The 25,749-nt window shown below is 43.9% G+C and overlaps 1 protein-coding gene across 2 annotated transcripts; it reads left to right on the top strand.

Annotated features, from left to right (window-relative positions):
• The first annotated feature begins 1,928 nt into the window (after positions 1 to 1,928).
• Positions 1,929 to 19,803, top strand: LOC121534145 (selectin P). Of its 2 annotated transcripts, none has more exons than XM_045205413.1 (20): positions 1,929 to 2,039; positions 2,169 to 2,247; positions 2,555 to 2,757; positions 2,989 to 3,181; positions 3,272 to 3,379; positions 3,570 to 3,755; positions 4,034 to 4,222; positions 8,834 to 9,019; positions 9,174 to 9,359; positions 9,664 to 9,849; positions 11,120 to 11,305; positions 11,460 to 11,645; positions 11,950 to 12,135; positions 13,939 to 14,124; positions 14,279 to 14,464; positions 14,769 to 14,954; positions 15,510 to 15,695; positions 15,777 to 16,028; positions 19,296 to 19,403; positions 19,663 to 19,803. In XM_045205413.1, the coding sequence occupies exons 2-20, from the start codon at positions 2,169 to 2,171 to the stop codon at positions 19,725 to 19,727; spliced, it is 3,243 nt and encodes a 1,080-aa protein (XP_045061348.1). In that variant the 5' UTR covers positions 1,929 to 2,039; the 3' UTR covers positions 19,728 to 19,803. The 2 variants fall into 2 exon arrangements, with proteins under 2 accessions (XP_045061348.1, XP_045061349.1); XM_045205414.1 differs by having other exon boundaries at positions 19,659 to 19,803.
• Positions 19,804 to 25,749: the final 5,946 nt, after the last annotated feature.

Below are 25,749 nucleotides of genomic sequence, written 5' to 3'. Positions count from 1 at the left end.
ATTTTTGTTCTAGATTCCGTCTCTCACAGTTGAAGTGTACCTATGATAAAAATTACAGACCTATACATGCTTTGTAAGTAGGAAAACCTGCAAAATCGGCAGTGTATCAAATACTTGTTCTCCCCACTGTATACACTACCGGTCAAAAGTTTTAGAACACCTACTCATTCAACGGTTTTTCTTAATTTTTACTATTTTCTACATTGTAGAATAATAGTGAAGACATCAAAACTATGAAATAACACATGGAATCATGTAGCAACCAAAAAAGTGTTAAACAAATCAAAATATATTTCATATTTGAGATTCTTCAAATAGCCACCCTTTGCCTTGATGACAGCTTTGCACACTCTTGGCATTATCAACCAGCTTCACCTGGAATGCTTTTCCAACAGTCTTGAAGGAGTTCCCACATATGCTGAGCACTTGTTGGCTGCTTTTCCTTCACTATGCGGTCCGACTCATCCCAAACCATCTCAATTTAGTTGAGGTCGGGGGATTGTGGAGGCCAGGTCATCTGATGCAGCACTCAATCACTCTTCTTCTTGGTAAAATAGCCCTTACACAGCCTGGAGGTGTGTTGGGTCATTGTCCTGTTGAAAAACAAATGATAGTCCCACTAAGCCCAAACCAGATGGGATGGCGTATCGCTACAGAATGCTGTGGTAGCTATGCTGGTTAAGTGTGCCTTGAATTCTAAATAAATCACAGACAGTGTCACCAGCAAAGCACCCCCACACCATAACACCTCCTCCTCCATGCTTTACGTTGGGAAATACACATGCGGAGATCATCCGTTCACCCACACCATGTCTCACAAAGACACAGCGGACACAAAAATCTCCAATTTGGACTCCAGACCAAAGGACAAATTTCCACCGGTCTAATGACCATTGCTCGTGTTTCTTGGCTCAAGCAAGTTTCTTCTTCTTATTGGTGTCTTTGCAGCAATTCCACCATGAAGGCCTGATTCACACAGTCTCCTCTGAACAGTTGATGTTGAGATGTGTCTGTGACTTGAACTCTGTGAAAAATTTATTTGGGCTGCAATTTCTGAGGCTGGTAACTCTAATGAACTTATCCTCTGCAGCAGAGGTAACTCTGGGTCTTCCATTCCTGTGGCGGTCCTCATGAGAGCTTTTCATCATAGCACTTGATGGTTTTTGCGATTGCACTTGAAGAAACTTTCAAAGTTCTTGAAATGTTCCGTATTGACTGATCTTCATGTCTTAAAGTAATGATAGACTGTCATTTCTCTTTGCTTATTTGAGCTGTTCTTGCCATAATATGGACTTGGTCTTTTACCAAATAGGGCTATCTTCTGTATACACCCCTACCTTGTCACAACACAACTGATTGGCTCAAACGCATTAAGATGGAAAGAACTTCCACAAATTACCTTTTAAGAAGGCACACCTGTTAATTGAAATGCATTCCAGGTGACTACTTCATGAAGCTGGTTGAGAGAATGCCAAGAGTGTGCAAAGCTGTCATCAAGGCAAAGGGTGGCTATTTGAAGAATCTCAAATCTCAAATATGTTTAGATTTGTTTAACACTTTTTTGGTTACTACATGATTCCATATGTGTTATTTCATAGTTTTGATATCTTTACTATTATTCTACAATGTAGAAAATAGTAAAAAAAAAAAAAAAAAAACCTTGAATGAATATGTGTTCTAAAACTTATGACCGGTAGTGTACATCACAGAAGACTGAAATATAACAAAACCGTTTGACATTTTTTTGTTTTTGTTTTGTTTATTAATGATGAAATAATGAAGAATATATTAATAACATTCCACCCATGAGGACTCTAGAGGGCACTGCAGGAAAGGGCTACAACACCTCAACCGTGATAAGACCACTTTTCACAGTAGACAGCGCGCAGACAGTTTGATCATCAGATTAGTAAATGCTGCACATTGCACAGTATAGTGCAGACTCACTCTGAAAGGAAATTGCACCTCTTACACAGTCCATTTGGATGGTGTGATGTCATGAAAACAGCACATTTTATCTCCCCAATCTTGACGAAGAGGTAGGTTTTTTTAATGATTATTCCTGTACTATTGCAAATTATTATGCATTACTGTATCATAACGTTCAGTCAAATTGTACCATCCAATTTTGATTATTGTTAGAGTTTATATATTTGTATGTCTTTCAGATGCTTCAGTGGTCAAACTATCTCAGACAGAGCCTATATAATAGGTTGCTGGTGACTCTATTGATCACAATCTACCACGGTAAGACAGAGCAACCTGATGTTTACAACTGCCTGACTATCAGACAGAAATGTCCTCTTATCTTGTAATAACCAAAACCACTCAAATCAAGCAAGGAATTACTAAAGTGCAATGTTACTAGTTACAGCGTTGCTACTCAGGTATAAGAGCAACTTAAAAGTGCACTAAGCTCATGAGGGATTTATAAAATATATTCTTCAGGAATCAATGAGTACATATCATTAATCTGAAAGTGCCAAAAATAAATGTAGCAACAGCAGATTGCACCTTTAATGGAAAGTGTTGACTCTGTTTTTATTACCCTGAGACCTACTGACCAGTGAGATAGGAGGTGTCCAGGCTTGGACCTACAACTACAGTACCAACCCGAATCTGGACTGGGATTCAGCCCGCCAGTGGTGCAGGCAGCACTACACAGACATGGTGGCCATCCAGAACCAGGAGGAAATCGTCTATCTCAACACCATGCTCCCTAAGAACTCACAATACTACTGGATCGGCCTCCGCAAGGTTGGGTTCCTTCATCTGTTACTTTATCAACAGGAGTGTACTGTAGACCGCCAGATCGTCTGTATGTCTTGCCACAAGAGGTCCATCTAGCAGAAATGTGTCGCTGACTTCTTAATGTACATTTCTATTGTTTTTTTAATGCATCGCTATTTCATTTATACTGTGGTTGCATATATATATATATTTTTTTTTTTTGTATTATTGAATAAATACATTCCGTCAATCAATCAGGTGAATGAGGTGTGGACCTGGATGGGCACCAACAAGACCCTGACCAAAGAGGCAGAGAACTGGGCCACCGGGGAGCCCAACAACGTCGGGGACGGACAGGACTGTGTGGAGATCTACATCAAAAGAGGAAAGGATGAAGCCAAGTGGAACGATGAGAGATGCACAAAAAAGAAGGGAGCCCTCTGCTACACAGGTAGACGAGTGTGTGTGTGTGTGTGTGTGTGTGTGTGTGTGTGTGTAGTTTCTTTAAATCCTCTATTTGTCTACTACCCTGTTTGTGTAGCGTCTTGCTCACAGCATTGCTGTAGCATCCATGCAGAGTGTTTAGAGAACATAGGGGACTACACCTGCCAGTGTGACCCTGGCTTCAAGGGCCCCCGGTGCCAGGAAGGTGAGCTAACCTGTACGATGCATCCATAAGGTCTGAACCATTCTTTATTCATCTATGGGAATAATACCATGGTTTTCTGTATAGAGGTGAACCAAAACAGTTAACTGAGTTCAGCTTCGATGACGTGTTAGTGTGCAGTATGTTTGTTTGCTGTCATTGATAATCTAGTCTCTCTGCCTCTCTCTGTCAGCCGTAGAGTGTGACGCTGTGTCGGACCCAGAGCAGGGTTCAGTGAACTGTGACCATCCTCATGGGCCGTTTGCCTTCAACTCCTCTTGTCAGTTCCACTGTGCCCGGGGATACCAGCTGCTGGGGGCACCACAACTGCTCTGCCAGGCCACAGGGCTCTGGGACCACCCTGCCACTCAGTGCCAAGGTATGGGAGAGCAGGAGGGTACTACAGTACCCATAATGCCTCTGCAACTATGTCCGGTTTATCTTACTAAAGACGTTCCTAAAGCTAACGCTATGGGGTCCCGCCTCCTTATTAAAACAGAGGGCTACCTGCCTAATTCAAATTCACATAACGTTGTGTTGAGGCTGCTCACATAACGTTGTGTTGAGGCTGCTCACAAACCAGCATTTTAGGCTTGAGACATAGATTTCTGTTCCCTTATTGAGTTTAAACAACATTTCTCTTACTGCCCCCTTCAGTCAAACAGTGTCCAGCGCTGGACAGTGGTCCTCATAGAGGGACTATGAACTGCAGTGACCCCATCGCCCTGCACAGTTACAACTCCACCTGTGAATTCAGCTGTGATTTGGGGTTTGACCTAATAGGACCAGACATGATTCAGTGTGACCACACAGGACAGTGGACAGGCAACGTCTCCACCTGCACAGGTATTTATCACTGTCACCATGGGATAGTAGCTACTAATACACCTGTTGAATGTCAGGTCAAAGTGAAAAGAAATGACAATGTGATAGTAAATCAAGAAGTGCAACAAAGGTACTGTGGTTCCTCCCAGTCCTTGACCTGACCGCACCCAACTGTTAATCTCCACTATTTAAAATGTTCAACTGTGAAATAGTTGTGTTCTTTGTGAAATGTGACCTGATGAAATACTTTCCAACTGTCACTTTTGCTGTAACATCCTGTTCTGACCACAGAACACAGAACACTGAACCCTGGCTGTTACCGTGGTGACCAAAAATCATTTTCTCTGATTGAGCCCCACTTTATCTGAACCATGTTGTCAGCCATGTTGTCAACCATATGTAGCCCATGCTATTTATGACAGTCCCTAACATTAAAAAAAAAACAACTAAAGACAGTCCCTAACTTCTTTACATTACATTGTATTGCTAGCTGTGCCACTAGAGATCCTGGTTCGAATCCAGGCTCTGTCGTAGCCGGCCGTGACCGGGAGACCCATGGGGCGGCGCACAATTGGCCCAGCGTCGTCTAGGGTAGGGGAGGGAATGGCCGGCATGGATGTAGCTCAGTTGGTAGAGCATGGCGTTTGCAACGCCAGGGTTGTGGGTTCGAATCCCATGGGGGTATGAAAAATAAAAAAAAGTATGTATGCACTCACTAACTGTAAGTCGCTCTGGATAAGAGCGTCTGCTAAATGACTAAAATGTAAATGTAAAAATGTTGTATGGGTTGGGAGTTTGTTGGCGACCCCCTGAGTCTGAATGCCCTTTGCTGTCGCTTGTCCATTCCCAGCATGCCTCTCCAGGGTGCTATTGGAGAGACACATTGCTGCCATGCTCCACCAACGTTCTGTCCCCCAAAAACATCTAACATAAATCATGTAGCAGATATAGGATATGGTAGAAAGAGTCTGTGGCCAGGACCAGCCCTGATTACAGGAGTAGTAAAGGCCCAGTGCACTAATAATCCTGCTCTGCTATATCGGTCAGCTAATACAGGAGTTGTAAAGGCGCAGTGTCAGAATTTAGGACCCAGACCTGCTCAGAATTTTAGGGGCTGTTGGACCCGTGAAGACTTCTACTGTGAAGCAGAAAGAAACCTAGAAGAAAGCTAGAAATATTGAACATTGATAACTTACTGGCAAACACAGTTGTAAAGTATATATTTACTACTACAGAAGAATCGAGTGCTTAGATAATCAGAGTGAACAACAAGGGAACTGGGACGACTGGTTTTTGAGTAGATGGCATCAGCGCCCCTGCCATCTTCTAAAAACTACTTTGCCATCTACAGAGGGTTATCATCTACAGCAGGGGTAAGCAATCCCGGTCCCGGAGTGCCGCAGGCATTTCATGTTTTTAATTTAACCAACCTGGAAGACCAGGTGTTTTGAATTAAGCCATCACTGAACTGATGAATTAACTAAGTAGCTCAGTTATCACGTTTCAGGAGAAGACCCAGATGCAGACAGTGTCGAAGTAACAGAAGTTTATTTTAAAAACAGGGGGCATGCAAACGACAGGTCAAGTGCAGGTCAGAGGTCAGTCATCCAGAACAGAGTCCAACCGTACAGAACGGCAGGCAGGCTCAGGGTCAGGGCAGGCAGAATGGTCAAAACCGGGAAAACTAGAAAACAGGAACTTGAGAAAGACAGGCGCAAGGGGGGAAAACCTGCTGGTAGGCTTGACGAAACAAAACGAACTGGCAACAGACGAACAGAGAACACAGGTGTAAATACACTGGGGATAATGGAGGAAGATGGGCGACACCTGGAGGGGGGTGGAGGCAATCACAAAGACAGGTGAAACTGATCAGGGTGTGACATCAGTACGGAGCGTTGTTGGGACCATATCTTACTGCACTCCAGGAAATACCCCTGATCTACAGCTTCTACAATCATCATTGTTGCCTCATCTCTACAGAGCAGGGACAGGCTAATTTGATGGGGGTGGGGGGGGGCCACGAAAAAAAAAACGGCCCAGCCAGAGCCCGGACTTGAACCCGATCTAACATCTCTGGAGAGACCTGAAAATAGCTGTGCAGCAACATGTCTTACCCAAGAAGACTCGATGTTGTAATCGCTGCCAAAGGTGCTTCAACAACGTACTGAGTAAAGGGTCTGAATACTTCTGTAAATGTGATATATTCTTTATGTTTTTTTTTATAAATTAGCAAACATTTCTAAAAATATGGTTTTACTTTGACATTATGGGGTATTGTGTGTAGATTGATGAGTGGAAAAAACAATTTAATCAATTTTAGAATAAGGCTGTAACATAACAAAATGTGGAAAAAGTCAAGGGGTCTGAATACTTTCCGAACGCACTGTATATCTATGGTTATGAATACTTATGACATACTTTGATCAACGCTTGTATCAACCTATGGTACATTATCAGCTTATGGAAGACTACTGGCCTTGATAAACTCAGTGCCTTCTGTGGACGTTGTGTGAATGTTCTGTGGAAACAGACTATAAATCTCATCTTACCTTGGTCGTGTTCCCCTGCTCAGACAATCATCTTATCAACCAATGGTTGTGTGCCACGTCATCGACCGTGCCGTCAAGGCATCAGATTGCTATAACATACAGTGGGGAAAAAAAGTATTTAGTCAGCCACCAATTGTGCAAGTTCTCCCACTTAAAAAGATGAGAGAGGCCTGTAATTTTCATCATAGGTACACGTCAACTATGACAGACAAATTGAGAAAAGAAAATCCAGAAAATCACACTGTAGGATTTTTAATGAATTTATTTGCAAATTATGGTGGAAAATAAGTATTTGGTCACCTACAAACAAGCAAGATTTCTGGCTCTCACAGACCTGTAACTTCTTCTTTAAGAGGCTCCTCTGTCCTCCACTCGTTACCTGTATTAATGGCACCTGTTTGAACTTGTTTTCAGTATAAAAGACACCTGTCCACAACCTCAAACAGTCACACTCCAAACTCCACTATGGCCAAGACCAAAGAGCTGTCAAATGACACCAGAAACAAAATTGTAGACCTGCACCAGGCTGGGAAGACTGACTCTGCAATAGGTAAGCAGCTTGGTTTGAAGAAATCAACTGTGGGAGCAATTATTAGGAAATGGAAGACATTCAAGACCACTGATAATCTCCCTCGATCTGGGGCTCCACGCAAGATCTCAACCCGTGGGGTCAAAATGATCACAAGAACGGTGAGCAAAAATCCCAGAACCACACGGGGGGACCTAGTGAATGACCTGCAGAGAGCTGGGACCAAAGTAACAAAGCCTAACATCAGTAACACACTACGCGCCAGGGACTCAAATCCTGCAGTGCTAGACGTGTCCCCCTGCTTAAGCCAGTACATGTCCAGGCCCGTCTGAAGTTTGCTAGAGTGCATCCAGAAGAGGATTGGGAGAATGTCATATGGTCAGATGAAACCAAAATATAACTTTTTGGTAAAAACTCAACTCGTTGTGTTTGGAGGACAAAGAATGCTGAGTTGCATCCAAAGAACACCATACCTACTGTGAAGCATGGGAGTGAAAACATCATACTTTGGGGCTGTTTTTCTGCAAAGGGACCAGGACGACTGATCCGTGTAAAGGAAAGAATGAATGGGGCCATGTATCGTGAGATTTTGAGTGAAAACCTCCTTCCATCAGCAAGGGCATTGAAGATGAAACGTGGCTGGGTCTTTCAGCATTACAATGATCCCTAACACACCGCCCGGGCAACGAAGGAGTGGCTTCGTAAGAAGCATTTCAAGGTCCTGGAGTCTCCAGATCTCAACCCCATAGAAAATCTTTGGAGGGAGTTGAAAGTCCGTGTTGCCCAGCGACAGCCCCAAAACATCACTGCTCTAGAGGAGATCTGCATGGAGGAATGGGCCAAAATACCAGCAGCAGTGTGTGAAAACCTTGTGAAGACTTACAGAAAACGTTTGACCTGTGTCATTGCCAACAAAGGGTATATAACAAAGTATTGAGAAACTTTTGTTATTGACCAAATACTTATTTTCCACCATAATTTGCAAATAAATTCATTAAAAATCCTACAATGTGATTTTCTGGATTTTTTTTCCTCATTTTGTCTGTCATAGTTGACGTGTACCTATGATGAAAATTACAGGCCTCTCTCATCTTTTTAAGTGGGAGAACTTGCACAATTGGTGGCTGACTAAATACTTTTTTTCCCCACTGTATGTGACATTTATCTTATAATATAACATTTAGCATTAGCTCAGTGGTTCCTGTTTATAACTTGTCAGAAATGTCCAGTTGATCAACAAGACCAAGCCAGCTGAAGTTTTCTAGCTAGGTTTAAAAAAAATCCCATTTAATGTTTGAGTCACTCAGATATCGCATGAACACACAAGACATGGCATAATATGTAGAACTGAAGGAAATTAGCTTTAAAATGTGGAATCTTTCTGTCCACTCCATGGCGCGGGATGTTCCCCAACGATGAAAGGGGGACATCAGTGAAAAAGTTTGGGAAGCACTGGGTTAGCTGTTACATTGTAAGATCTGGCATGCGTCAGCAACGTCTGAACAGGGGAAAACAAAAATAATATTCTATTATCTTACCTGTATCCTACTACAGTGGTGAGGTGTGCCCCCCTGAACCCTCCTGCCATGGGGAACATGTCCTGTGTGGAACCCCTGGGGGCCTCCTCCTTCACCTCCTCCTGTGGGTTCTCCTGTGAGGAGGGCTACCTGCTGAGAGGAGACACCAACCTCACCTGTTTGTCTACTGGACAATGGACCAACCGCACACCTGCATGTGAACGTGAGCTATACCAAAACAACTAGAGGGAGTTTCAATGTGATAAGGACCCTTATTTATACAAAGAATACATTATGAAGGATATGCCCATCTGGTGAAATGTGTAAAACAAGTTGAGATCTAACCTTCACATTGCTTGGTTGTGTGTGTGTGGCAGTGGTGCAGTGCGACGCTATAAACGCTCCCCCTCACGCCTCCATGAACTGCTGGAACCCTGTGGAGGAGTTCAGCTACGGTTCCACCTGTGCCCTGGAGTGTGAGGAGGGTTTTGTTCTGGTAGGAACTAACTCCACCCACTGCTCCTCACTGGGTTACTGGAGCCACGCCCTTCCTGTCTGTCAGGGTAAGACCAGGGATGTTCTGATAGAAATGTGTGGTGTAGAACAGATGTGATTGTCATGTAGGATTTGGAACTGTGTCCGATCTATTCACTTCATTTCTATCTGCAACATTCTGAATTGTTTCACCTCACTGAATAAATCCAAAGGGTTTGGAACGGAGAACCTAAACTATTGTGGTTAGCAGAAGGATTAGGAGCAGAATATCATAGTATAATAGGAACAAAGAAATATAAATATATGTGTGATTATAATGGGAATAGGTTGAGCCTGTGTGTCACAACCTGTGTCCTCTTTATATTCCTCCAGCTCAGCAGTGCGACGCCTTAACCGCTCCCCCGCATGGCTCCATGAACTGCTCTGACCTCCATGGTCAGTTCCACTACGGGTCCCAGTGTCTGTTCTCCTGTGAGGAGGGGTTCCTGCTGAACGGAGAGGCTGATACAGAGTGCACCTCCCTGGGCACATGGAGCAGGAGAGCCCCCCTCTGTCTGGGTAACTCACCACATCTTCATACCATGCTGGAGACATACCCTCATCTACTGGGACGATAATGAAGCTTTTTAAATACATAATAGGGACAGATTATTCTCATATGCACATTTAGTCAAGATATCTGTCATTACAGAGGTTGGTGACTTACAGCATTAGTATTCATTTAGCTTTCTATGGATCAGGATGTGAATGTAGTGTGTTTCTCTGCTCTTCAGAGTATCTTCTCTTATCTGTACCCTACTACCAGGGTTGGGTAGGTTACTTTCTAAATGTAATTTGTTGGTTACTAGTTACCTGGACAAAATTGTAATCAGTAATGTAACTTCTTGATTACCCAACCTCAGTAACGTAATCAGATGACTTTCCCCCAAGAGAGCATTAGAATAAGACTACAAGGATTCATCAAACACATCTGGTGTGTCATCATAGTGGTCTCTGATTGGTGGTCATCATTTGGTGTGTCATCATAGTGGTCTCTGATTGGTGGTCATCATTTGGTGTGTCATCATAGTCGTCTCTGATTGGTGGACATCATTTGGTGTGTCATCATAGTGGTCTCTGATTGGTGGTCATCATTTGGTGTATCATCATAGTGGTCTCTGATTGGTGGTCATCATTTGGTGTGTCATCATAGTGGTCTCTGATTGGTGGTCATCATTTGGTGTGTCATCATAGTGGTCTCTGATTGGTGGTCATCATTTGATGTGTCATCATAGAGGTCTCTGATTGGTGGTCATCATTTGGTGTGTCATCATAGTGGTCTCTGATTGGTGGTCATCATTTGGTGTGTCATCATAGTGGTCTCTGACTGGTGGTCATCATTTGGTGTGTCATCATAGTGGTCTCTGACTGGTGGTCATCATTTGGTGTGTCATCATAGAGGTCTCTGATTGGTGGTCATCATTAGGTGTGTCATCATAGTGGTCTCTGACTGGTGGTCATCATTTGGTGTGTCATCATAGAGGTCTCTGACTTGTATTTAGACTCGCTCATTTGGAACAAACAATCTTAAACTTGCGCCTTTTTTCAATGCTGAATTGAATGTCATTGAAAAAACAGAAAGGTGTCATAATGTATTTTTTGGCAAACATATTTTATGAATTCTAAAGTAATCCAAGATGTAATCATCTTGTTTTTCAAAAGTACAGTGTCTGTAATCCGATTACAATATTTTTGCTGGTAACGTAACTGAGTAGTTTGTTTTTTTATAATCCGATTACATCTAACTGATTACATATAATCCGTTACTCCCCAACCCTGCCTACTACAGTGGTGAGGTGTGGCCCCCTGTCCCCTCCTGCCATGGGGAACATGACCTGCGTGGAACCCCTGGGGGCCTCCTCCTTCACCTCCTCCTGTGGGTTCTCCTGTGAGGAGGGCTACCTGCTGAGAGGAGACACCAACCTCACCTGTTTGTCTACTGGACAATGGACCAACCGCACACCTGCATGTGAACGTGAGCTACACCAAAACAACTAGAGGGAGTTTCAATGTGATAAGGACCATTATTTATACAAAGAATACATTATGAAGGATATGCCCATCTGGTGAAATGTGTAAAACAAGTTGAGATCTAACCTTCACATTGCTTGGTTGTGTGTGTGTGGCAGTGGTGCAGTGCGACGCTATAAACGCTCCCCCTCACGCCTCCATGAACTGCTGGAACCCTGTGGAGGAGTTCAGCTACGGTTCCACCTGTGCCCTGGAGTGTGAGGAGGGTTTTGTTCTGGTAGGAACTAACTCCACCCACTGCTCCTCACTGGGTTACTGGAGCCACGCCCTTCCTGTCTGTCAGGGTAAGACCAGGGGGGTTCTGATAGAAATGTGTGGTGTAGAACAGATGTGATTGTCATGTAGGATTTGGAACTGTGTCCGATCTATTCACTTCATTTCTATCTGCAACATTCTGAATTGTTTCACCTCACTGAATAAATCCAAAGGGTTTGGAACGGAGAACCTAAACTATTGTGGTTAGCTGAAGGATTAGGAACAGTATATCATAGTATAATAGGAACAAATCAATATAAATACATGTGTGATTATAATGGGAATAGGTTGAGCCTGTGTGTCACAACCTGTGTCCTCTTTATATTCCTCCAGCTCAGCAGTGCGACGCCTTAACCTCTCCCCCGCATGGCTCCATGAACTGCTCTGACCTCCATGGTCAGTTCCACTACGGGTCCCAGTGTCTGTTCTCCTGTGAGGAGGGGTTCCCGCTGAACGGAGTGGCTGATACAGAGTGCACCTCCCTGGGCACATGGAGCAGGAGAGCCCCCCTCTGTCTGGGTAACTCACCACATCTTCATACCATGCTGGAGACATACCCTCATCTACTGGGACGATAATGAAGCTTTTTAAATACATAATAGGGACAGATTATTCTCATATGCACATTTAGTCAAGATATCTGTCGTTACAGAGGTTGGTGACTTACAGCATTAGTATTCATTTAGCTTTCTATGGATCAGGATGTGAATGTAGTGTGTTTCTCTGCTCTTCAGAGTATCTTCTCTTCTCTTATCTGTACCCTACTACCAGGGTTGGGTAGGTTACTTTCTAAATGTAATTTGTTGGTTACTAGTTACCTGGACAAAATTGTAATCAGTAATGTAACTTCTTGATTACCCAACCTCAGTAACGTAATCAGATGACGTTCCCCCAAGAGAGCATTAGAATAAGACTACAAGGATCCATCAAACACATCTGGTGTGTCATCATAGTGGTCTCTGATTGGTGGTCATCATTTGGTGTGTCATCATAGAGGTCTCTGATTGGTGGTCATCATTTGGTGTGTCATCATAGTGGCCTCTGATTGGTGGTCATCATTTGGTGTGTCATCATAGTGGTCTCTGATTGGTGGTCATCATTTGGTGTGTCATCATAGAGGTCTCTGATTGGTGGTCATCATTTGGTGTGTCATCATAGTGGTCTCTGATTGGTGGTCATCATTTGGTGTGTCATCATAGTGGTCTCTGATTGGTGTCATCATTTGGTGTGTCATCATAGAGGTCTCTGATTGGTGGTCATCATTTGGTGTGTCATCATAGTGGTCTCTGATTGGTGGTCATCATTTGGTGTGTCATCATAGAGGTCTCTGATTGGTGGTCATCATTTGGTGTGTCATCATAGTGGTCTCTGATTGGTGGTCATCATTTGGTGTGTCATCATAGTGGTCTCTGATTGGTGTCATCATTTGGTGTGTCATCATAGTGGTCTCTGATTGGTGTCATCATTTGGTGTGTCATCATAGTGGTCTCTGATTGGTGGTCATCATTTGGTGTGTCATCATAGTGGTCTCTGATTGGTGGTCATCATTTGGTGTGTCATCATAGAGGTCTCTGATTGGTGGTCATCATTTGGTGTGTCATCATAGTGGTCTCTGATTGGTGTCATAATTTGGTGTGTCATCATAGTGGTCTCTGATATGTGTCATCATTTGGTGTGTCATCATGGTGGTCTCTGATCGGTGGTCATCATTTGATGTGTCATCATAGAGGTCTCTGATTGGTGGTCATCATTTGGTGTGTCATCATAGTGGTCTCTGATTGGTGGTCATCATTTGGTGTGTCATCATAGTGGTCTCTGACTGGTGGTCATCATTTGGTGTGTCATCATAGTGGTCTCTGATTGGTGGTCATCATTTGGTGTGTCATCATAGTGGTCTCTGATTGGTGGTCATCATTTGGTGTGTCATCATAGAGGTCTCTGACTGGTGGTCATCATTTGGTGTGTCATCATAGTGGTCTCTGACTGGTGGTCATCATTTGGTGTGTCATCATAGAGGTCTCTGACTTGTATTTAGACTCGCTCATTTGGAACAAACAAACTTAAACTTGCGCCTTTTTTCAATGCTGAATTGAATGTCATTGAAAAAACAGAAAGGTGTCATAATGTATTTTTTGGCAAACATCTTTTATGAATTCTAAAGTAATCCAAGATGTAATCATCTTGTTTTTCAAAAGTACAGTGTCTGTAATCCGATTACAATATTTTTGCTGGTGACGTAACTGAGAATTTTGTTTTTTTATAATCCGATTACATCTAACTGATTACATATAATCCGTTACTCCCCAACCCTGCCTACTACAGTGGTGAGGTGTGGCCCCCTGTCCCCTCCTGCCATGGGGAACATGACCTGCGTGGAACCCCTGGGGGCCTCCTCCTTCACCTCCTCCTGTGGGTTCTCCTGTGAGGAGGGCTACCTGCTGAGAGGAGACACCAACCTCACCTGTTTGTCTACTGGACAATGGACCAACCGCACACCTGCATGTGAACGTGAGCTATACCAAAACAACTAGAGGGAGTTTCAATGTGATAAGGACCATTATTTATACAAAGAATACATTATGAAGGATATGCCCATCTGGTGAAATGTGTAAAACAAGTTGAGATCTAACCTTCACATTGATTGGTTGTGTGTGTGTGGCAGTGGTGCAGTGCGACGCTATAAACGCTCCCCCTCACGCCTCCATGAACTGCTGGAACCCTGTGGAGGAGTTCAGCTACGGTTCCACCTGTGCCCTGGAGTGTGAGGAGGGTTTTGTTCTGGTAGGAACTAACTCCACCCACTGCTCCTCACTGGGTTACTGGAGCCACGCCCTTCCTGTCTGTCAGGGTAAGACCAGCGGTGTTCTGATAGAAATGTGTGGTGTAGAACAGATGTGATTGTCATGTAGGATTTGGAACTGTGTCCGGTCTATTCACTTCATTTCTATCTGCAACATTCTGAATTGTTTCACCTCACTGAATAAATCCAAAGGGTTTGGAACGGAGAACCTAAACTATTGTGGTTAGCTGAAGGATTAGGAACAGTATATCATAGTATAATAGGAACAAATCAATATAAATACATGTGTGATTATAATGGGAATAGGTTGAGCCTGTGTGTCACAACCTGTGTCCTCTTTATATTCCTCCAGCTCAGCAGTGCGACGCCTTAACCGCTCCCCCGCATGGCTCCATGAACTGCTCTGACCTCCATGGTCAGTTCCACTACGGGTCCCAGTGTCTGTTCTCCTGTGAGGAGGGGTTCCTGCTGAACGGAGTGGCTGATACAGAGTGCACCTCCCTGGGCACATGGAGCAGGAGAGCCCCCCTCTGTCTGGGTAACTCACCACATCTTCATACCATGCTGGAGACATACCCTCATCTACTGGGACGATAATGAAGCTTTTTAAATACATAATAGGGACAGATTATTCTCATATGCACATTTAGTCAAGATATCTGTCGTTACAGAGGTTGGTGACTTACAGCATTAGTATTCATTTAGTTTTCTATGGATCAGGATGTGAATGTAGTGTGTTTCTCTGCTCTTCGGAGTATCTTCTCTTCTCTTATCTGTACCCTACTACCAGGGTTGGGTAGGTTACTTTCTAAATGTAATTCGTTGGTTACTAGTTACCTTTCATTGGATCAGGATGTGAATGTGGTACAGGGGTATGCAACCCTGTTCCTGGAGTGCCACAGGTTGTGCAGGATATTTTCCCCCAACTACGCACCACACCAGACCAACTGAGCTAATTGATCAGTTCAGTGATTGCCTAAATTCAACACGCCTGGTCTTCCAGGTCGGTTAAATGAAAAACATGAAGTTCCCGCTGCACTCCAGGACCGGGGCTTGCCTACCCCCTTGATGGAGTTTTTTCTCTGCTCCTCAGTACGTCACTGCCCCCTGCTGGTGGAACCACGGAGAGGCTGGATGAACTGCACCCACCCCTATTCTGCCTACAGTTACAGCTCCCACTGCCTCCTCCGATGCAATGAGGGATTGTGGCTAACTGGAGCTCCCACGATGCATTGCAACGCATCGGGAGTCTGGAGCCAAGACTTACCGTCCTGCCAAGGTGAGTGAGGGAAATATATATAAAAAGATGATTAATGAATTGATTGATTGATTGATCGATTGATTGATCAAACCCCTACAGTGGTCCAGTGTGAGAACCTATTGCCCCCACCGCCATCTCCACCACCCACTCCATCCTCAACCCCGCCACCAACCCTGGGACCCTCCATGAACTGCTCACACCCCCTAGGGGAGTTTAGCTTCAGCTCTCTGTGCCTCTTCACCTGCGGCAAAGGCTACTATCTGAACGGAACAGAAGAGCTGTCCTGCACCTCAGAGGGACAGTGGAGTGACCTTGTGCCCTCTTGCCAAAGAAACATCACCTCTGACCAAGGTTGTACTGACTATTTGTTTACATCAAATATTATTTACAATATTGTTTACATTATATACACTGAATTGAATTGAATAGTAGTACATTAGATAAAATCCTGATTTCGCCTTGTTTTTTTTAATGCCATGTGACTCCTACAGCATAGTGTCCATCCTTACAGGGTGACATCTTGGTTTATCTGCTCTGTTCTGACCCTGTGGTGACTGTGGTTGTTCTATAGAGTCAGGGATAGTGACTGTGGTTGTTCTATAGAGTCAGGGATAGTGACTGTGGTTGTTCTATAGAGTCAGGGATAGTGACTGTGGTTGTTCTATAGAGTCAGGGATAGTGACTCTGGTTGTTCTATAGAGTCAGGGATAGTGACTCTGGTTGTTCTATAGAGTCAGGGATAGTGACTGTGGTTGTTCTATAGAGTCAGGGATAGTGACTGGTTGTTCTATAGAGTCAGGGATAGTGACTGTGGTTGTTCTATAGAGTCAGGGATAGTGACTGGTTGTTCTATAGAGTCAGGGATAGTGACTGGTTGTTCTGTAGAGTCAGGGATAGTGACTGGTTGTTCTATAGAGTCAGGGATAGTGACTGTGGTTGTTCTATAGAGTCAGGGATAGTGACTGTGGTTGTTCTATAGAGTCAGGGATAGTGACTGTGGTTGTTCTATAGAGTCAGGGATAGTGACTGGTTGTTGTATAGAGTCAGGGATAGTGACTGGTTGTTCTATAGAGTCAGGGATAGTGACTGGTTGTTCTATAGAGTCAGGGATAGTGACTGGTTGTTCTATAGAGTCAGGGATAGTGACTGGTTGTTGTGTTATAGAGTCAGGGATAGTGACTGTGGTTGTTCTATAGAGTCAGGGATAGTGACTCTGGTTGTTCTATAGAGTCAGGGATAGTGACTGGTTGTTCTATAGAGTCAGGGATAGTGACTGGTTGTTCTATAGAGTCAGGGATAGTGACTGTGGTTGTTCTATAGAGTCAGGGATAGTGACTGGTTGTTCTATAGAGTCAGGGATAGTGACTGTGGTTGTTCTATAGAGTCAGGGATAGTGACTGGTTGTTCTATAGAGTCAGGGATAGTGACTGTGGTTGTTCTGTAGAGTCAGGGATAGTGACTGTGGTTGTTCTATAGAGTCAGGGATAGTGACTGTGGTTGTTCTATAGAGTCAGGGATAGTGACTGTGGTTGTTCTGTAGAGTCAGGGATAGTGACTGTGGTTGTTCTATAGAGTCAGGGATAGTGACTGGTTGTTCTATAGAGTCAGGGATAGTGACTCTGGTTGTTCTATAGAGTCAGGGATAGTGACTGTGGTTGTTCTATAGAGTCAGGGATAGTGACTGGTTGTTCTATAGAGTCAGGGATAGTGACTGTGGTTGTTCTATAGAGTCAGGGATAGTGACTGGTTGTTCTATAGAGTCAGGGATAGTGACTGGTTGTTCTGTAGAGTCAGGGATAGTGACTGGTTGTTCTATAGAGTCAGGGATAGTGACTGTGGTTGTTCTATAGAGTCAGGGATAGTGACTGTGGTTGTTCTATAGAGTCAGGGATAGTGACTGTGGTTGTATAGAGTCAGGGATAGTGACTGGTTGTTCTATAGAGTCAGGGATAGTGACTGGTTGTTCTATAGAGTCAGGGATAGTGACTGGTTGTTCTATAGAGTCAGGGATAGTGACTGGTTGTTGTGTTATAGAGTCAGGGATAGTGACTGTGGTTGTTCTATAGAGTCAGGGATAGTGACTCTGGTTGTTCTATAGAGTCAGGGATAGTGACTGTGGTTGTTCTATAGAGTCAGGGATAGTGACTGTGGTTGTTCTATAGAGTCAGGGATAGTGACTGGTTGTTGTGTTATAGAGTCAGGGATAGTGACTGTGGTTGTTCTATAGAGTCAGGGATAGTGACTGGTTGTTCTATAGAGTCAGGGATAGTGACTGTGGTTGTTCTATAGAGTCAGGGATAGTGACTCTGGTTGTTCTATAGAGTCAGGGATAGTGACTGGTTGTTCTATAGAGTCAGGGATAGTGACTGTGGTTGTTGTATAGAGTCAGGGATAGTGACTGTGGTTGTTGTATAGAGTCAGGGATAGTGACTCTGGTTGTTCTATAGAGTCAGGAATAGTGACTCTGGTTGTTCTATAGAGTCAGGGATAGTGACTGGTTGTTCTATAGAGTCAGGGATAGTGACTGTGGTTGTTCTATTGAGTCAGGGATAGTGACTCTGGTTGTTCTATAGAGTCAGGGATAGTGACTCTGGTTGTTCTATAGAGTCAGGGATAGTGACTGTGGTTGTTCTATAGAGTCAGGGATAGTGACTGGTTGTGTTATAGAGTCAGGGATAGTGACTGGTTGTTCTATAGAGTCAGGGATAGTGACTGGTTGTTCTATAGAGTCAGGGATAGTGACTGGTTGTGTTATAGAGTCAGGGATAGTGACTGGTTGTTCTATAGAGTCAGGGATAGTGACTGGTTGTTGTGTTATAGAGTCAGGGATAGTGACTGGTTGTTCTATAGAGTCAGGGATAGTGACTCTGGTTGTTCTATAGAGTCAGGGATAGTGACTGGTTGTTCTATAGAGTCAGGGATAGTGACTGGTTGTTGTGTTATAGAGTCAGGGATAGTGACTCTGGTTGTTCTATAGAGTCAGGGATAGTGACTGGTTGTTCTATAGAGTCAATGATAGTGACTGGTTGTTGTGTTATAGAGTCAGGGATAGTGACTGGTTGTTCTATAGAGTCAATGATAGTGACTGGTTGTTGTGTTATAGAGTCAGGGATAGTGACTGGTTGTTGTGTTATAGAGTCAGGGATAGTGACTGGTTGTTGTGTTATAGAGTCAGGGATAGTGACTGGTTGTTCTATAGAGTCAGGGATAGTGACTGGTTGTTGTGTTATAGAGTCAGGGATAGTGACTGGTTGTTCTATAGAGTCAGGGATAGTGACTGGTTGTTGTGTTATAGAGTCAGGGATAGTGACTGGTTGTTGTGTTATAGAGTCAGGGATAGTTACTGGTTGTTCTATAGAGTCAGGGATAGTGACTGGTTGTTGTGTTATAGAGTCAGGGATAGTGACTGGTTGTTCTATAGAGTCAGGGATAGTGACTGGTTGTTGTGTTATAGAGTCAGGGATAGTGACTGGTTGTTGTGTTATAGAGTCAGGGATAGTGACTGGTTGTTGTGTTATAGAGTCAGGGATAGTGACTGGTTGTTCTATAGAGTCAGGGATAGTGACTGGTTGTTGTGTTATAGAGTCAGGGATAGTGACTGTGGTTGTTGTGTTATAGTGTCCGCTGGGATGCTGGTCTACGCAGCGGTGGGAGCTGCCTCTGCTGCTGGCCTGTTACTACTGCTGGGACTGGGTATGCTGGTCAGAAAGCAGCTCAGCAAGCATGGTAAGAGAAGTGGATTAAAGACTTGTATTCCATATTGTATGTTTAACCTCGTCACCAGGCTATGGCACCAGAGCTTGGAGAGGAAGTTTCTTGTGTGGGAGACTATTTTAAACTCGCCAGCTTTCTTTAATCTATAATGTCTGACTGTGTTAGGCTTATAGAAGTAGTAGTACTATTGTAATAGTATACAAGTATACTGAAAGTATAGTATAAGCCTGTTGCTTAATAATAACCCCTGTTTCTGGTCCTTGACAGGTAGCGTCAACATTTATAACTCGTTATGGGAAAGAGAAAATCCTGCTTTTGAGAATTCTTAAAAAATAATGTATTTACTGTCATGGTACTGTACAACAAGGTTTTGCATAATGAGTTGGATGTTGAATTAAACAAGTTAATTGTTTTCAATGTATTAAAAGCCAGCAATGTTCCTTTTTATACAATTTTTATATACATTTTGTTTTGTGCTTGGGCTGTTAAAGCTGCAATATGTAACTTTTGGGCAACCCAACCAAATTCACATAGAAATGTGAGTTATAGATATGTTATTCTCATTGAAAGTAAGTTTAAGAAGCGGTAGATCTGTTCTATGTACGCTATTTCTATGTTTCCCGTTCTTAAGTTTATTTTTTGCATCTTTTACTTTCGTTTTTGTACACCAGCTTCCAACAGCTGAAAAAACAATATTTTTGGCTATTGAAAATCTATTTCACAGCGGTTTAGATGGTACAATGATTCTCTACGTGTTTTGTCACATAAACTGAAATTAGGTGAACTATTAGAATTTTAGCAACCAGGAAATGGCGGAGTGATTTCTGCATATTGCACCTTTTAATGGTTGTTAGAGATGTAGGATCTTAATTTGATCAGTATTGTCGCAGCAAAATAATCTTGCATCAACAGGATTTGAATATTTAGTCCATTCACACTTTTCCGTGATGTAATGTTGCTTTGACCGGTGGTTAGGCTATTAGCTGGCCAAAATAAGGCTATTTTACAGTGAAATACAGTTAATATAATCGTGTGTTAGTTGTTTTCAGTGAATTTATGTAAATCCTGCAGCGCAGGAGAATTGTCAGCGACAACAGATTGATCAAATGAAGATCCCACATCTGTATGTAGCTTGCAGTCAAACTCATGGCTTTTTAGGTTTCTCATCATGTTCACCTGGACAAATGTTTAATTCAATATATTGAGATCAATAGAATGCAGAATGTGCAGTGCCGTAAAAAAGTATTTGCCCTCTTTCTGAGTTTCTCTATTTTTGCCAATTTTTTATACTGAATGTTATCAGTTCTTCAACCAAAACCTAATATTAGATAAAGGGAACCTGAGTTTACAAATAACAAAAAAAAGCATACTTATTTTTTTAATTAACAAAATGATGCAACATCCAATTCACCTGTAATTGCCCCCTTACACTCAATAACTTGTTGTGCCACATTTTAACTACAATGACTGCAACCAAATGCTTCCTGTAGTTGTTGATCAGTCTCTCACATCGCTGTGGAGGAATTTTGTCCCACTCTTGCATGCAGAACTGCTTTAACTCAGCGACATTTGTGGGATTTAAAGCATGAACTGCTCGTTTCAAGTCCTGCCACAACATCTCAATTGGGATTAGGTCTGGACTTTGACTAGGCCATTACAAAACTTCAAATGTGTAGTTTTTTAGCCATTTTCATGTAGACTCGATTGTGTGTTTTGGATCATTGTCTTGCTGCATGACCAGAGCAGAATTTATGGTTCCTTCAATTAAGGCAAGTCGTCCAGATCCTGAGGCAACAAAGCATCCCCAAACCATCACACTACCACCAACACCATGCTTGACCGTTGGTATGAGGTTCTTACTGTGGAATGCAGTGTTTGGTTTTCGCCAGGTATAATGGGACCCATGTCGTCCAAAGAGTTGACTCAAGTTTGCCAAAAAGCACCTGGAAGCACTTGAATGATCATCAAGACACTTGGAAGAATGTTCTATGGACAGATGATTCCAAAGTATAACTTTTTGGATGACATGGGTCCCATTATGTAATTATTGTGTTATTCGTTCACTCAGGTTCCCTTCATCTAATATTCGGTCTGATAACATTCAGTATCAAAAATATGCAAAGTAAAGAAAATTAGAAAGGGGGCAAATACTTTTTCACGGCACTGTATGTAATTGTACACATATAGTGGTTCATGATCACCCTTCCCTGTGTCCAAGGCAGTCTCTGGCTGGGCAGGGTGTCATCTGGTGTCCCCTAAGCCTGCTGGTGCCCTCTCTCTTTCACTGCTCACCTCCCCCCTCTCTCCCACTGCCTCACTGACCACCTCCCCCCTCTCTCCCACTGCCTCACTGACCACCTCCCCCTCTCTCCCACTGCCTCACTGACCACCTCCCCCTCTCTGCCCCTGCCTCACTGACCACCTCAGCCCTCTCTCCCACTGCCTCACTGCTCACCTCCCCCCTCTCTCCCACTGCCTCACTGACCACCTCCCCCCTCTCTCCCACTGCCTCACTGACCACCTCCCCCCTCTCTGCCCCTGCCTCACTGACCACCTCAGCCCTCTCTCCCACTGCCTCACTGCTCACCTCCCCCCTCTCTCCCACTGCCTCACTGACCACCTCCCCCCTCTCTGCCCCACCTCACTGCCCACCTCAGCCCTCCCTCTCTCACCCTGCCTCGCTGACCACCTCCCCCATCTCTCACCCTGCCTCGCTGACCACCTCCCCCCTCTCTGCCCCTGCCTCACTGACCACCTCCCCCTCTCTCACCATGCCTCACTGACCACCTCCCCCCTCTCTCACCCTGCCTCGCTGACCACCTCCCCCCTCTCTGCCCCTGCCTCACTGACCACCTCCCCCCTCTCTCACCCTGCCTCACTGACCACCTCCCCCCTCTCTCACCCTGCCTCACTGATCACCTCCCCCCTCTCTCACCCTGCCTCACTGATCACCTCCCCCCTCTCTCACCCTGCCTCACTGACCACCTCCCCCCTCTCTCACCCACCTCAATGCCCATCTCACCCCTTTCTCACCCCGCTCTCTCTGGAGGCTGGAGGGTTGCCAGGTGACCACAAAGTGTCAACCTGGCACATAGTCCTGTCTGTCTGACTGGTGATCCATCATCTAAACATCAATAGTATTGTCAGGGTTGGAGTCAATTCCCTTCGAACTCCATCTATTTCATAATGTGGACTGAAATGGAGTGCTCTCATGAACAACCCAACATAACCCTTAATTATGACTGTGGTAGGGATTTGGGGATGTTAGCAAGCTAGGAGCAATACAATAATTTGTTGTATTATTTATAAAGAATATGGCATTGTTTGGGCCTTTGGATAGCCATGACATGAGGCACCTCTGAGACACTTAACTGATCACAATATGAGTTTTAATCAATGTCGGGGAGTAGTGAACTACATGTAGTTAAACTAGTAATTTAACTACATTTTGCAGTAGCTTGGTGGTAGTTGAACTAAATTCAAATCTTGGTCATGTTTTCAGTATTTTTTTTGCCATTTAGTGGTGTAGCTAACTACAGGAACTACACACTACTTTTTGATGCACCCAAAAAATAAAATATGGGTGAAGTAGACAATTCTTTCATTTTTCAGCATCAGACCTGCCTAATTCTCCATTGAAACACAGCTAAATTACACATTCTGACACCAGAGTGATCTGTCCTTGCAATGTGTAGTCTATGACATTGCCAACCTGGTCTCATAGACTAGACGTAACATAGTAAAAAGTAAATCTGGGACACTGAAATTATAACGATATGTTAAATTTGGTATGGTTACATAAGACAGAAGGTTAATTAAGATAAAAACAACAGGAAGGCAATTGGTCGGGGCGGATGGATGGGTGTATAACGCTAACGTCTGGCAATCCAAAGGCGTGTTCAATCTCATCACGGAATTTTTTTGTTAATTAGCTACTTTTCAACTACTTACTACTTTTTAGCTACTTGCATGGTGGCTAACCCTAACCCTAACCTTAACCCTTTTAGCTAACCCTTCCTTTAAACCTAACTTTAACCCTTTTAGCTAACCCTTCCCCTAACCCTAACCTTAACCCGAACCTTAACCCTAACCCCTAACGTTAGCATTAGCCACCTAGCTAACATTAGCCACAACAAATTGCAATTCGTAGCATATTCTACGTTTTACTAATTAATACGGATTGTAATTAGTAACATATCATAGGAAATGGGTGATGGACATCCCCAAATGCCTAGTTAAATAAAAATGAATACACATCATACTAAATGGAGTGTGAATAAAGAATAATACGAAATGCTCTGAGACCAGGTTGACATTTCAGATCTAGATATGATAATGTTTCACAAAGTATGTTTGGATGTAGTAAAATCATTGGAAAAGTAAGTAATGGTAAGTAAACGTTTTCATGAGGGTGGCTTTAGTGTAGCTTAACTTAATCCAATGTGAAGTAATTGGTAGCTTGGTAACAGTGGAGGCTGCTGAGGGGAGTTTGGACGGAGCAAATGGAAACGATGTTAGTGTTTTATACCGTTCCACGGATTCCGGTCCAGTCATTACCACGGGCCCCTTCTCCCCAATTAAGGTGACACCAACCCCCTGTACTAATGGTAAACTATAGTATATTTTCAGAGTAGCTTCCCCAAGACTGGTTTCAGTGTTGTGTCTCCAGACATGTTTTGTTGGACATGAAATTGTATACTTGGTCCACAATGGGCATGTCATATGGTCTGCTTCTAACTGAAGGTGAACTAAGAAATGGTTCGTTTCGAGATTCTTCTACAAAGCCGGCGCATCTGTCTCCGCGATGAAACAGCGTGAAGCCAATTAGCGTGGTTAAAAGACAGAGGGTTTGTGGCCCGCGGTTGGCACGGGAGGTGCAATAAATAACCGATTCGCTGACAGGAAGCTGTTTGGCTACCGTCAGAATAATAATGAGGTTATTGCTGCCCGCTGTGACCGTATGATATCCATTTGATTATTTTTCCTCATCTCACGGGATGCTGCTGGCAACCGGGCCAGCCGCATGCCAAGTGTGCAGCGGAGAAACGCGTGTACGTGCACCTAAAAAAAGTCTGCATGCACACACACACACATACGATCACATGCTCTACTCCAGGGCTCTCCAACCCTATTCCTGAAGAGCTACCCTCCTGTAGGTTTTCACTCCTGCTCTACTCTATGGCCTGGACTGGTTGGCAGTTGCATACCACAGTGACAGACAGTTCGATTGTTCCTGCCCATTGACGTGCACCAGGGCCGGCTCCAGCCCTTTTGGGTTCAAAACCGCAAAGAATATATATATTTGATGTACGTTCTAAAGTGAATTTCCTGCAATTCTACACATTCTGCCATGGGACTGAGATTTTTTTGGTACAATTTTATAACAAATTTGATGCAATTCTACCCATTTTTCTGTGGCGTGGAGAGACATTTTTGCAGTTTTAATGCTAATGTCCTACAATTCTACCCATATGAATGATATCTGAGTGAGAGTGACTAACAAAATCAATGAGGGTCCCCTGGAGGACAGGCCCTGGGCACGTGCCCCGCGTGCCCGGTTGGTATTCAGCCATGATTACTACATATTAAGATAACTGGCTAGACTAACTTACCAATCTAAAAATTGTTAGCTGACATGGCTAATTGAGTGACTGTCAGTGACTGACAAAACAAAATAATAACTGCTGATGCACAACCACATTTTGAACTTCCACCTCGTGTATTCTACTATTCTAACTCTCAACAGTAAGTTAAGATCCCGACTGAGTTTTTTTTTTTTTTTTGGGGGTCGGGGCCCCCTAGCGCCCGGGGGCCCTGAGCGGCAGCTTATGCCTGGAACCGGCCCTGACTTGCACTCTCTGCTCCCTGAGGTCTGATTTCATGGAAACATGAAACTAGACAGCGTGTAGAGAGGGTTCACGGCGAGGTCAAGGAGCCACAACATGCTTCATATCTGTGTGGCACACAGCACATTCTCCCCTGACACAGCTTTCAACCCCTCTGTCGTCTGCCCAGGGATCCCCCCTCCCCAGTACATACCCTCCCCTCCCCAGGAATGGTGCATTCCAGCTGGGCACAGAACCTGGGTGGTCCCTCTTTGGGCTGGCTGGAGGAAGGAAGGCAGAAAAATGTAGGTAGGGCCTTTGACCGAGGGGAGCCCAATGTGAGCGTTGATGACAGCCTGACAGGCGGTGGAGGATGTGATCCTTTACCTGCATCTGACTCATTCTTCTGTCATCATAACCCAGTCTGATGATCCATCCCCCCTCATTTTCCACCTGACAGGGAGGGAGATGGAAGACTGAGGTAGAAAGAGGGAGAGAGATGGGAGACAGAGGTAGACAGGTAGACAGAGGGA

The sequence above is a fragment of the Coregonus clupeaformis genome, chromosome 20 (genome assembly GCF_020615455.1).
Source record: "Coregonus clupeaformis isolate EN_2021a chromosome 20, ASM2061545v1, whole genome shotgun sequence".
NCBI classification, from domain to species: domain Eukaryota; kingdom Metazoa; phylum Chordata; class Actinopteri; order Salmoniformes; family Salmonidae; genus Coregonus; species Coregonus clupeaformis.
The sequence above is the reverse complement of the archived record's forward strand: the minus strand, read 5'-3'. Positions and strand labels throughout refer to the sequence as shown.